The following is a 14,905-nucleotide window of genomic DNA, read 5'->3' as shown; positions in this document are numbered from 1 at the left end:
ACAACAACTCAAATTTAACATTATAGTTCAACGTTTAAATAACAACTCAATTTGGCATACCAACTCAACTTTTATATAGCAACTCAACTTAGTATAACAACTCAACTTAGTATAACAACGCAACTTTGGTTAACCATTCAACTTTCTATAACAACTCAACTTTGAACAAAATAATCGAACTTCTTCGCCAAATACATTTGGATCTGTAATCCAGCAGTATATTGGTCCTTGCAACATTTACCTTTAATGTTGTTTATTCTAGTCACACTTTCATTAAAACCGTGTATTTTTCACTACAGAGACGATTTTCTTTAATAATTGAAGCAATCGAGAGAAATTCTCGAACAGAACTTAACCTAATCTCTGCGGAGATATTTGTCTAAAAAATATATAGACAATTAGCTTTACTGCTGCTTAAGTATATAGCATTTATACACTAAAAATATACTTATTTTCCAGAAAAACTCTTTCAGCGAATATTACTTTATGTTTTGCTTGCTTTCCTTTGCATTCATGTTCAACGTGTAGCTGTGAAAGTAGCTTACGATGTATTTGTTCGTTGTACATACATATATTTTTATATATGCATGCATACAGTCACATATACATATGTACAATGATGCATGCAACTAAATGTAAGGGGTTTCATTAATTTCCAATTTTCCTTACAGTGAAAAGCTTTCAAGTGAAATGAAGTTATCGAAAAGCTGCTTTCGGTTATTGTGTACGCAAAAAAAAAAAATTACGATTCCGTGACCTAAATACTCAATAATCAAAGCGGATAAGGATTTTACGACAAACAAGGTGACATGAAGTTGAACAATGAGTTGAGCAATGTCAATGAAAACCGAAAGAAAATTGCAGCTAGGACAAAAGAATATATAATATTATGATTTCGAATAAATATTTTCAGAATGGATTCGGCTACGAAAGTATTTTACGAGTTTAATTTGCCATTTACTTACTTTCACCGCCAACCAAAATAATTGCATTTAAATTAAAAGTATTAAGCGTGAAGGGTCATTAACCACAAAGCTATGCGCATTACCAGCTGCAAGTAAAAAAGAGCGGTAATAAAGCGCCAACACCCACATATAGTTGTTTGCCGGTGTTTTTTTTAATTTTTTTCCTTGCCCTGCTTTATTATACACAATTTCTGTTAGTCAACTATAGGAAAACACGTGTCACTAATGAAAATTTATATCCGCTTCGCACACAGGCAATCCGCCACAAACAATAGTGTGCGCATTAATAAACAGAAAAAAGAAAAAAACAAAAACAAAAAATGCAGACCGAAAATCGAAAACAAAAGCAAATATTATATAAAAAAACCCAGCGCAAGCAGAAATATATTTATACCCTTGAGAATGGCAACATACGAGTAAGCTCTGGGTTTTCGGCAGCAAATAACAATATCTATATTATATATGTAGTTATACACATATGGCTGTGTGTGTTTGTTGTAAAAAAGGACACAAAAGCGTAGCATACAAGCGATAATCGAAAACTAGCCGAACTAAAAATATTTGTCGAAAGGATTTCACTGCTGAACCGCAGTCAAGCGACTGTGTGTGTGTCTATGTGTACGTATGTGTACGTCAGGGTGTTTGTGTGAACACCAAATATTTAGCTCGCGTGCGGCTGTCGATTTTTCGGCCAACATGCAGGCTAACCATTTAACAGTTAGTAAGCAAACTGGGGGAAGGACACTGCAATTTTATTTTATGTTTTTGTTTTTTTGCTTTTCGTTTTATATAATAGGAAAACATCAAACAATGGAATTGGACATATGTAGTAACCAATTGAATGGATAGTGCTGATGGTTTTGTTATTGTTATTGTTGGTGGCTTGAACCGCTGTAGCGCTTGGCACCAACTTGTGTTTTTATAATTGTAAAGGGTGGCGAGAAAATGTAAAAGTTTATACATGCAGCTCTATGTTGGCGAATTGATTTCAAAAAGTTCTCTATAACGGCAAACAATTTTGAGTTGGTTAGAAAAAATATCGGATAGCTTGCACACTAGGTTTAGCTGATTTGTAGCAGCCTTATTAACTGTAGCAGAAATTTACTATATATTTACGAATTTGCAAGCTCTCATTAGAGTATATACGAGTATAATTATATTTACAAGTATATTACCCTCTAGCATAAATTTAAAAAAATATATATATAAAGAAGAACAAAGAGTCTTCTGATTAATTTCGCAACAATATTATTTCTTAAATAAAAAAAAAACAGTATGCTACTTGTTCGCAGCATGTTTGCAACGTCTTTTGATGTTTCACACTATTATAGCAACCATTGAGCCAACACGGCGTATACGTGACATGAATTTGGCGAACAACGCTCACTATTAAACTACAACGCTAGCACAAAAAAACACAAAAAGCTTTGCTTGCAACTACTTTTGCGTGTCTGGGCTAATGACTTATATCGTTTACACTATCATTCGTGTCGCACACGCTTCCCCGCACGGCGCACATTCAACTTTAAATGAATGCTTACATGTCTGCCTGTCTGCAGCTGTGCTATACATTTGCTAAGAAATTATCTATTTTTTATTACTATTTCTATTTTTTGACTTTTCTTTCACCTCTCTTGCAGTTTTCAAGTTGTGAACTCACCTTCATTAATACCGATTCGCTGAGCTTCTCGCGATTGATTATTTTAATGGCCACCTTACGACCGAGCACACAGTGTACGCCCAACTTAACCAAGCCTAGAAAGAAAGCAATAAACAAAATATAGATAAATTTGCATATCTATATATATATATGTATGGACTTAAGTGCGAGTATAAAGAAAGTGAAGTGCTCGATTTGAAGAAAAATCGAAATATATTCGTGGCTTGTTTATCAAAATGTCACACAAACACACACATACGCACTTGAACATTGTATTGTGGGCAAACCGAATTTATGCAGCAACAACAAACAATTTTTGCCACAATTTTTCAAATACCCGAGCAAACACCAATTCCACACATACGCCGCTGTCTGCGAAGCTCATTCCACAAGCAATTTGCATTCAATGCGCAAGCAGAGTAGCTTGTCTGAAATTGGCATGGTGCTGGGTATTTTTACAGTTCACCGCATAAGTGTTTGCATATGTGCATATTTGTGTGTATTCTTGGATATACATATCCAGAAAAACTTTAGTCTAGCTACACACTCTGCCTACTTGCTGCACTTTTTAACGCTAATTCTGTTTACGCTCACTTCTTATACCCTGCACATGTCGCGAACTAGTCCCTCGGTTTTTGAGATATCGATCTGAAATTTCGCACACCGCCTTTTCTCAACATGAAGCAGATCATTTGTCGGAACCGCTGCTATCGGACCACTATAATATATAGCTGCCATACAAACTGACCGATAAAATTTAAGTCCTTGTATAGAAAACTTTTTTATTTGACAAAATATCTACACGAAATTTGGCATAGACTATTTTCCAAGGCAACGGTACAATTTCGAAAAAAATTGTTCAGCTCGGACCACTATAACATATAGCTACCATACAAACTGAGCGATAAAAATCAAGTGTTTGTATGGAAAGTTTTTATTTGTAAAGCTTATTATAGCTTCGTTGCAACCGAAACTAACGTTTGCTCTTATTTTTTCTTTATTTGTACGTTCGTTTTGTTTTTTTGGTTTTTTTTTTTTGTCAATGAACTCACCCGTCTGTCCTTTGCCCAGCGTCTTCTCCAGACGATATGGCCCCACAAATTGGCAATTTTCCGCTGACGTATTATTTTCCTTCTGCATCTTGTTAGCGTTGCTTGCTGTTGTTGTTGCTGCTGCTGCTGCTGCTCTGCACAGTAAACCAGTTTTCGCTGTTGTTCTTGTTGTTTTTGTTGCTTTTGTGTTCGCTTATGCTGCTTCACTGCCGCTGCTTCTACTACACTACTACACACACAACGATACGCTGCAAGTTCCATACACACACTTATACACTCACAAACACACCGAAAACTACTGCAGCAACTTCTTCAAACACTATAGGCTCTTTCGAAGCACGTTAGCCGCCCTCTAGCGGCTGGTTTCTAGCGCTTTAAGCAAACTCAATGCTTTTCAAAAGTTTGCTAAAACTTTTTTGTTTTTATGTTTTTTTTTTTTTTTGGTTTTGAGTTGTATTTATTTCGCTTTTAAACAAACACTTCTTCGCGTGTGTTCGCTTGTATGTTCGTATGTATGTATATGTGGGTCGTATGTGTGGGCGGTCCGTTTGCGTTGGCGCAGCTGCAGCATAAACACCAACGCTGTAGTTATGTGGGTTAAAGTTCGTTTTTAATTACTTTTTCACTGCAACGCTGATGGCTGTTGTTGCTGTTGTTGTTGTTGTGGATATTGCATATCGTTGGCGCTTTATTGGCTTTTCCTCTTGCGCTTCCGTACTTACAGTTATACAGCAATTGCATTTGTTTTCATCACTTCTTTGAATTCTCGCTTTAGTTGCTGCAGCGTCGAGCGTTCGCAATCGCTGCATTAATTGGTTTTGCGAAAAAAAATTGCTCTCGAATAAAGACTGATTTCGACGCTTTTCATCTCCCCGTTTTCGTTGTTTTATCTGCAAAATATAATTGAAAAATAGTTATTGATTAGCCAAATGGTACAGTCTGTGTACTGTGAGCTTGTTAATTTGATTTTGTGGGGTCGTGAGCGGTTTTATATTTTTTGGTATAAATATTGATATTTTTTGTGGTTTTTCGTTTGAAATTTTCTTTTTATAAAACTACAACTACAACATCTACGATTTTCTGCCGAAACCTTTTCAGTTCTAAAATTTAGGTCGACAATTGTTGGAGTCATAACAAATCTGAGTTATCGATTACATTTCGTCCTTTTTCAGTTTAGATACAAGTTCCACAGTCCAGCACAAAACGCTGCATAGCGGTGGCTCAGAGCCATGGTCGCATTTGAAAAGTATGCCGTCATTTCCCAGAAAAACGACTGCTGTCGATTAAGCCTATGTGAGTCTATAGTGATCTAAAAAATATTAGTCTAAAGTTTGAATCAGTAGGTGGCGCTGTGGGCGGCATTTACGTGCAGTTTAATTTTTACATACCATATGGCTTAACAACTGAAACGTACTTAGTAATACAGAGGAATGTATTGCGTATTAAAAAATGATTTGATGATTTTGTACGCTATAATATACAAAACAAAAATATATTTAAAAAAAAACAGCAAAAAATAAAAGAAATATATATATCTGATATATATATATCAAAGTTAACATAGAATAACTATTTGAAGGTTTTTGGAGTGTATTGAAGATGACATATCTAAGTATAACATATTTGTGAAATTATAACCGTCGCTAAGGCACCAAGGCAGCTCGTTCAATCTTTAGTTATACATACACATTTACCTCCAATTCGCTCATTTTAAAATGATCCATATTGATATACCTTATTTTGTCTCAGAAGCTTATTTTTATGGCGATAATAATGACTTGTTTTAAAATATGTGAAAACTCTTTTTTTTTGACAGTCCGGTTCAAAATTGATCAACTAGTAAGTGAGGTTATAGACGATAAAATTACTTTTCGTTTGGGTAGTCGCCATTTGAAAGGGTATATCTTTTAATAACTATTTAAGTTAATATGTTCGATTCCTTTATAGTATTGAGCCGCTTATCTTAAGAATATACTTCGAGACAATTTTTTTTTTAAGCAACGATATCTATTTGACAGCTTGAAATCATACTTACTTCCTTACCCTAAACAAGAGAACACGTAAAATTCTACTGCACCGAAACCATAATACCCTTAACAAAGTCAAAAATTTTCTTACAAGAATTCTTTCGAGCGGATAGTTTGTATGTCAGCTATATGCTATAGTCACTCGATCTGAAAAATTTCGAACACTTCGGAGATTGCATCATTGACTTAAACAAAAACCTTAACAAATTTTCGTGAAGACATCTCGTCAAATGCAAAAGTTTTCCATACAAGCACTTTATTCCGATCGTTCAGTTAGTATGCTAGCTACCTGTTATAGTAGTCCAGTATCGGCCATTCCGACAAATGAGCAGCTTTTTGGTGAGAAAAGGACGAGTGCCAAATTTTAGATCGATATCGCAGAAACTGAGGGACTAGTTCTTATATATACAGATGGACGGACAGACAAAGGGACATGGCTAAATCGACTCCACTCGCCATGTTGATCATTTAAACATACACATAATTTATATAGTCTCCGACATCTATTTCTAGGTGTTAGAAACTTCATGGCAAACTTTGTATACCCTGTTCTGGGTATAAATATCTTGCAATGTCGTTCTTAAAAAATATTTCTTTTGAAAATTACATCATTTGCCTGAATTCCCACACTCAATTAAATCCACCGAATTACAATCGAAGCAAAAAAAAAAAACAAAAAACAAATGAAAATAATTATAAATGAGCATGCAGAGTGTCAAAACCGTATAATGAATGGCCTTTTTTAATAAATTTAATTAACCGAATTTAATGTGGGACGCCAAATGAACAAGGCCACAAGGAAAGCTATCGAAAATGCGCTAAAACGCTGCAAAAGCTTAAGTGTCTGCTTAAACGATTGGAAGATAAATCAAATACGAATGCAGCAAAGTGAGCTGCCAAGCCAACAAGCGGGCAAAAAATACAGCACGGATTTTGCAAGAAGGACAAAGGAGCATCAAGACGGTATTTTATTTTCATAGAGATTCACTCAACACATGCGCGATTTATACATGTATATGTGTAAGTTATGAAAAACGAGGCGAAGCATAATGATGGCAACGAAATCTGTATGGAAAAACAGCACAAAGCGACGAGTAGCAAATTTAAGATGACGTAGACTTTAAGAAGTTGTGCACAAGTGCGACACAAGTGGCGATAACGGTGAATAAAGAAGCACAAGTGCCAGAAGTGCCCGAGTAGATACCGAAATTGTGTATGGAAATTCATATAATGGCAGAAATTTCGTTTATGAGTAGTAAATAAAAAATGCTTACATGTGTGTGTATGTGTGTGCTTGTTAGTGAGCTGGCGACCATGCGTATGTGTAAGTGTTGCTATTTGTTGGCGCAACTACTTGAAAGAAAGTCAATTTGCGTATATGGAGCAACTAGGTCGCATGTCATAAACATAAGCACACAAACACATACAGGCACACATACACGAGCATACAAACAATTGTAATATATTTATTGCGAGCATATATAAATTCCTTCCACCTCACCAAGCATGTGAGCAGACGCTGACGGCGCACTTCAGCGGAAGGAAGTTGCCAATGGCGGAAGGAAGGCGAAACGTAGCGGTGGTACCTAAAGGCGAGGTGACGGAAATTCGACCGGAAAGACGGAAATAAGAAAGCAGCGCTACGCTGGGAAAAATTAAAAAATACATGCGTGTTTATGTGTGTGCGTGTATACCGTAAATTGAGAGCGAAAATACTGCATACATTAACTGCCAATGAAGGAGTGAAAAATGTAAATTATTGTGGAAGGAGTTGAATGCAGCAATTAAGTTTTGGCGGTGAAAAATTATAGCAAGACAAGTGTGTGGTTGGTTGAAAATTAAAAGAATGTTGGCATAATTGAAAAATAACTATCGGTTGTGTGGATAAGAAAGAAAGAGTGAAGATTAAAGGCGGATTAATTTGTATTTAAAGGAAGTAGTATGTGTGCTAGTAAGGTCAATCAATGTGCTTTTGTGTATGAGTATACAAATCAATATGGATAATCAATATCATATGGTCCGTTGCTTTGGAAAATAATTCATGCCAAGTTTCGTGAAGATATCTATTCGAACAAAAAAGTTTTCCGCACCAGAACTTGATTTTGATAGGTATGTTTATATGACAGCTATAGGCTATAGTGGTCCGATCGAAACAAATACTTTGGTGACTATAGCGTTGCTTTGGAAAATAATGCATGCCCAATTTCATCAAGATATCTTGTCAAATAAAAATGTTTCCATACAATGACTTGATTTTGATCGTTCATTTTGTATGGCAGCAATATGTTAGAGTGAACCGATATCAGCGAATTCAACAAAATAGCAGTTTCTTAGGTAGCAAATCTCGTGCACAAAATTTCAGATTGTTATCTCAAAAACTGTGGGACTATTTGCGTATATACAGACAGACAGACGGCAATCGACTCAGCACGCCACGCTGATCTTTATGTATATATATTTATAGGGTCTTAGTCGTTAACTTCTAGGTGACAAACCTTCTGGCAAACTTAATATTCTTTGTTCAGTCTATAAAAATTAATTTACTTGCATCAACACCTCAACATTTGCCGCCAACTTCAGTGCAAGAAGTTCTAAAGTACCGCTTGGTTTTGAAATATTCCAACATTATCTTGTTAAGAACACATCAACATAAACCAAACATACAAATTCTTATGCCGGTCACTTCACTTCAAAAAGAGAAAAATCAGCAAACAAACGGAATTGCATATTATTAAAAACACCAAAGCAACACACCGCTATCAGCAGTGCAATCAGCGCATAACACGAGAACCAACTCAGCAAATGGCAATCCGACTGAAAAATGAAAAATGTGTTGAGCGCCTAAAACGATGCTTTGAAAAATGTGAAACGGCACATGTGTACAGAAACGCTTACACGACTACAACATGAAGCTCGTGCGCTGTGGTTAGCTTTGAAAATATACTCGTATGCCGCAACGGCACATTCACAATAATAAGTACCTGCCTGCCACACCCCTTTCAACACCATCGCAACGCCGTCGAGTGCGAGCCACACACTGCACATGACATTCAGCAATTTACAACACAGTAGCAACAACAACAACAGTAAGGGTAACGTTAGTGGCAGTGGCAGCATGCCACAAACATTGAAAAGGCAAAATTTCCATTTTCCATTTAGTTAGCTTTAAATGTAAACAGCAACAAAGTAGGCAAGGCTTTGCGTGAGAAAGGAATAAGGACATGCCAGCGCACAACAAGCGAACGCATACATGCATATATACGACTGTATGTGTATGTGTGTGTGTTAAGACAAAGGCGCATGTATGTGCGCTGCATAAATGATGGCGGCTGGTTTGTTGCGAAATTCTCGAAAATTTTCTCAATGCGTAGAAAAGCAAAAGTAAACAACAAAAATGAGCACAAGCAAGCGAGCAGCGATGCAGGCAGCGACGCGCTGACCAGAGGCAGGCGCATAAAATTTTTAATGAAAGAAATTGAGGCAAGTAGACTAAAAGGCTGTGACTGTGGCAGCAACAACAGCAGCAACAGAAGCATTGGCTGCAGCAACAACAACCAACAGCAATAACAACGGCAACAGCAACAACGACGACAACAGCAGTGACGTCCGCAGCGACGCCGGCACAGTGCGGAAGCAAGCCATTACGATTTATGCGAGTCAAGGCAAGTTACTTACGCTCTCGTTTTGCGTAATTTTTCTTTTATCGCTGGCAATCGCCATGCCTTCCCTCCCTTGCAACGTACCAATGCATACTCTAGCACATGCCGTTGCATGTGCGCTGACCTCTTTAAACACATTAATAAGCCATTTTGTTCTAATAAATATACAGTGCTTTATGGTAGGCCAAGCGAGTAATACATGTGCAATTTTTCTTTTTTCAAGCTTCAGCTTTTTGCATGAATTTCAAATTACGAGTTATGTTTATTTGTAGGTGTATGAGTGCCACCATATATGGTATTATATAGCAGTCAGCATATGTTTGTACTCATGTAATTAAAATGTTTTAAATGCAATTAAATTGTGCGTGAATACTTTTAAGTGTGGCGAGCGTACAGTATGCGCTCTACTCTGCACTATTAACTGATGCAATTAGACACACACACACACAGTTTAGCGAGGGTAATACGACCACAAATGCTGCGCTTTTTGATAAACTATTTTGTATAATTGTTATGGATTCTTAAATGACAATTATTTGTGTTGGAAATTGTTTTTATTGAGCTTAAATCATGCGTGCAGGGTTTTTACTACGATAGCAAATACAAATAGATGTTTTAAAATACACTTTTTGCTCTGATGTGCTGATTTTTATAGTATTAAGTGAACCTATATAATTTATTACTAGCACAAAACTACGACAGTAAAAACATTTTTCCAAATAGTCAATAATACCGACAGCTCAAATGCATTGAATGCACTGCTGTCACTCGAAAAAATTTAAATTAATATCTCGATTACTATAAAACTTAAACTATACTATGCATATTATAGGTAAAAACTGTTTAAAATACCGCAGTTTTCCTTTGGCAACCAACTATATTGTATATTTTATGTGAAAAAAATTCAACCAAATATCACTACGTCACTTTTTGACAGCTTAGAACTAAAGTAGATACCACAAATAGTATAAAAAATGAATATTTCAAATCGTTTTGGTTGCCTTTATTTTAGTGGCTTGTCAAAAAATGTAACAGCCTCAATCTGGTACTACTAAAAACTAACTAAATAAACATAGCACATATATATGGATTATCATTATGCTGAAAACCCACTCCACCAGAATCACTATAAACTACCACACTACTTTCATATCAAATTTAAACATCTTAGCATATAAAAATAAAATTAAGCAGCTTTCAAATAGTCACTGACGTATACAACAACTGAGCTTCAATCGTAAACAAAATCATCTATATCAAATACTCATAGTTATACTCCGTTCCACTTGTTCAAAAAGAGTATTTATATCTCGGAAACCGAAAGCAAATATGTAAATTTTTAACAGTTCTTATATATATTTTTTTTTACCATAAACAGGGTAAAAATAGTCGGAGATCCTATTAGGTATGTATATAAAAGTTATGCGTACAACGAGCTTAGTCGATTTGAGCATGTCCGACTGTCTGTCTGCCTGTGCATATATTCTTAGTCCTTCAGTTTTTCAGATATCGATCTGAAATTCTGCACACGTGCTTTAATCTCCAAGCAGGCGGTCATTAGTCGAAAGCGCCGATATTGGACCACTTACAGCTTATAGCTGTCATACAAGCTAAACAATCGAAATCGAGTGCTTGTATGGAAAACTTTTTCGTTTGATGAGATATCTTCACGAAATTTGGCATGGATTATTGTCATAGACAATATGTAATGTACGAAAAAATTTTTCAGATCGAATCACTATAGCATATAGCTGCCATACAAACTGGTCGATCAAAATCAAGTTCCTGTAAGGAATGTTTTGTATTTGTGATGCGTACCGAACTTTTTTTTTCTTGATTTTTGTATGCTTCCGTTAGAAATTTTGACAATCAGCGAAAATGTTCACGTTTCTGAGGTTTTCTAAACACGCATGCAAATTTTCTTGTCCAAAACTCAATATGAGTATAACCGAAGCCCGAGTTACATATACTTGAGTCCAGCTTAGTTAGTGGTCTCATAAACAAAGTGTAAAGATCTGTTTATAGATAATTTTCATTGACTTTTTTGATGGTCGACTAATGGCTAGAAGTCATGTTTGACTAAAGACGAATTGGAAGAATACAACAACTAATCCAAAGCAGTTTCTAAGTCGATATGTGTGTTGCAGAAAGTCAGTTTTTGAATGACGCCACGTCCACAAACAAACCTTTTTCATAGCTCCAACAAGCGCTCAACAAGCTTTTCAAACACATATATAGATATATATAATGCCATAAACGTAGCGAGTATGACGATGAGTAATCAAATTGCGCTACATGCAACATGAGAATGCTATTTTCGCAAGTAACCATCAGAATGGAAGGCACACCTGAGCACCAGTTCTTTCAAATTGATAGCTATATATACTTGTATGTATATATAAGTGGAATATGTGCGCTGCAAAACAATTCAAAAGCGCAATACCGTTATCCAGCGGAGTAGTAACGGTAGCTTGCGGATTCCCAAAATGGTAATCAAACTTTAATGTAATAACGGCGATGAAATGCGAATTTCCATAAAATTTTCTCTTCTTTTTCTCATATTTTTCTCTTATTTTATGAAGGGGACATTACATATTTTTTGCTTACCGCTCGTTTTCGTTCAATTTCAAAATGAGATTGACACGAATTCACGCTAAGTGAACAATAAGTGAGGCGTGAATGTAGGGAGGAGCAAACAGCGGGGCAGCGCTTGTGCTTGAAAATGAGTTGGGAGCCTTGAAACTGTCAATCTATAACAAGCGCTTGCTATTGGCGGCATAGCTTTGATTGCTTCTAACCACGACGACACAGACACGCATAGAAATATGTATGCAAAAGCAATCGTTACATCTGAACTGACAGCTTCTGACAGTTCACAAAGAGCGACCGCCCTCAATGCAGCCATATTTCATGTTAGCAATTTAAATTCTATTTCTTCCTTATCTGCTATGCCAGATCCTCGCTATGCTAAACTTCAAATACCATTTTTTCACAGTGGACAGTTTGAAGTCACATACAACTAACGTGAGTTCACCGCATTCTCAACGCTGCCAATTTCACAGGTCGCTCAACATTAAGCAAATTTACTCGTGTCAGCTGGAAAAAGGGACCAAACACGCTTTAACATTGCATGCTTGCTGCCGCAGTTGCTTTACAATTGTCCATGTACGTGCTCTACGCTGCGTATACGTAACATTTCATTTGCTTTCATACAAACCGGCAAGTGTCTGTGTAGTAATGTGAGTTAATCTTCGGTATAACGTTGAGTACTTTGAAGTTGCTAAAACCCAATTACTGTCGTTGTTGTCTGTTGGTTGACAACAACAACAACAACACCACTTTTATTTACTTGCTGGTTATGCGAAAAATGAAATGGCGGAGAAAAGAATTCATAATCAGCCGTGACTTGTTCAGCGGCTGGGATTTAGAAATATCTTTATTTCTTTAATTTGCTCTTCTTCTTGAATAAAATGCCTTTTTCATACTGTGTTGGAATTCGCACTCAGACATGAGAAGCATTTTTTGAAGGGAGAAAGTGGTGTTTAGTTATTTAAACCTATATAAAATGCGCTAATTTGATTTAATGTATAAGTATTTTGATATTTTTGTACATCATGCTCGTAACTACAGTTAAGAGCTTTTAGCTTAGATATTTAGAGTTGTAAACTTCGAAAAGTGCTAAAAAAAAATTGCCTTTAGCGTTTATTTTAATATATTTCAAGGAAGATTGCCTACATCTAGGCGTATTTTTAGCAATGTCACACTACTATTTTTATTGAAGTTATTTTAAAGCCATCACAATCATAGTGATTGAAAGAATATATAAAGATATAAATAACATATATAATATATTAGAAATACGAGTATATTGTACTTTCCATATCAGTTAAGTTCTATTAGAGTTCTTGTGGGAAAATATTGGCGCTAGTGTCATTATTTTGTTGCCTACCTCTAGGCATATTGAATATATAAGTAATATATATATTTACTATACCAGTAAATTTTAATTTCTACTTCAGTTAAGTTCTGTTACAGTTGTAAGAAACTATTGGCGCTAGTGTCATTATTTTAATGTATTAAAAAATGTTGCCTACCTTTAGGCATATTTTTAGCAAAGTCACACTACTATTTTTATTAAAGTTATTATAAAGTGCTCATAATCATATTAGCTGAATGAAAGAATATTGACAGTAATATATTATCTTCATTTGCCAAAAAGTATACCAAATAAAAACATATGTGTATATTTAAAAATTTATTTACTAAATTTATAAAATTTAAATTGCAAAAGTCCTACAAATTCCAAAAAAAATTGTTATTAGCTACATCCAAAGATGAATATCCTTGAAGTAACCGCATCTTATACTATATGCTTTTCGAAGGTATGTAAATTATTTTGGCTCATAATATCTGCTATGACTTGCTGCCGTTTCGTTTTAATAAGATTCTCTATAATTTTTTCATGATGTAAATAAATGCTTTCATGTTGCATATTCATTCTGCAGAGGCCAGTAGTAGCGTGATATTTATAAAAGCAGTATCAATTCTTAATCTGATATGTCAAATTGTATAGAACTATAGGAGGAAGAGTATTCTTTGAGGAATTCATCGACATTATTTTTACTAAACAACAAGGCATTACATAAGCTTTTCAAGCAAAGGTTGTCTACAGAGGTAGGCTATCTATGGCTTCATAAGCCCAAGCATGAATACAAGAAACTTTTTAAAAGAAAGTTAAAATGATTTAACATAAAATAATTTAAAAATAATAATAAATAATAGTTCAATAAAAGGGAATATGTTTCAAATAGCATATCAATATTCCCAGTTTGGCATACATATATATTCTCTTCAATATTCGCCGCCTCTATACTCCTTGATAAAATCCTACAAATTGTTCGCTGTCGAACCTGCATCTTCTCATTGTTTTAAGTTCTCTGCTTCCACTCTTAAGTAATTCCGCGAGCACAAGCGACTTACTTGTTGTTCGGAATTATTTACTAAAGGAAAGTTAATATATGTTAAAGAGGATTCTGTAGCTGAACTGAAAAGTTTTAGAAACATTTCTTTGTTTGCATTTTAGTAACAAACGCCAATTACGCGCGTAAAATAACGGCTTCTTAAATAATTTCATTACCACATCTCATTCGCATTCATTATTTCACTTATTTAATGGTTTTTTTTTTGCATTTACTGCTGTACTTTTGTTCCATGACGCTCTGGTCTTGTTGTTATTATTGCAAATAAAATTAGTCGTATAATAATTTTGTTTGAAATAAACATATTTGTATACAGTTCAAATGTTAAGTCAGCAAATAATTTCTTTTGACGTGCTCTAACTCAATTAGCTAGTATTTCCTCAACCACAGTCGAGCACAACGGCCCCCAACATGCCGCTTTCATCATTTAGATTTTATTAAATAATGAGTGTACTATATATATATAAATATAGACAAAAATAGTCTACGGCTCTTAGTTAATTAGCACAATATTATTTTTGTTATTAAACATACACACACACACATTTACATATACACACAGT

General features: G+C 35.2%; 1 protein-coding gene across 2 annotated transcripts in view; it reads right to left on the bottom strand.

Moving 5' to 3' along the window:
• sff (sugar-free frosting) overlaps positions 1-14,905 on the bottom strand; it is a 46,289-nt gene that overhangs the window by 20,490 nt on the left and 10,894 nt on the right. For both annotated transcript variants that reach the window (XM_036358140.2, XM_036358141.2), the window contains exons 2-3: positions 3,678-4,567; positions 2,626-2,720 (exon numbers count right to left, since the gene is read on the bottom strand). In XM_036358140.2, coding sequence (XP_036214033.2) covers positions 2,626-2,720; positions 3,678-3,765 — 183 coding nt within the window. In that variant the 5' untranslated portion in view covers positions 3,766-4,567. The remainder of the gene's footprint in view (positions 1-2,625; positions 2,721-3,677; positions 4,568-14,905) is intronic.

Source organism: Bactrocera oleae, chromosome 6 (genome assembly GCF_042242935.1).
Source record: "Bactrocera oleae isolate idBacOlea1 chromosome 6, idBacOlea1, whole genome shotgun sequence".
Classification (NCBI taxonomy): Eukaryota; Metazoa; Arthropoda; class Insecta; order Diptera; family Tephritidae; genus Bactrocera; species Bactrocera oleae.
Note: the sequence above shows the minus strand (reverse complement) of the source record. Positions and strands in the feature narration are given on the sequence as shown.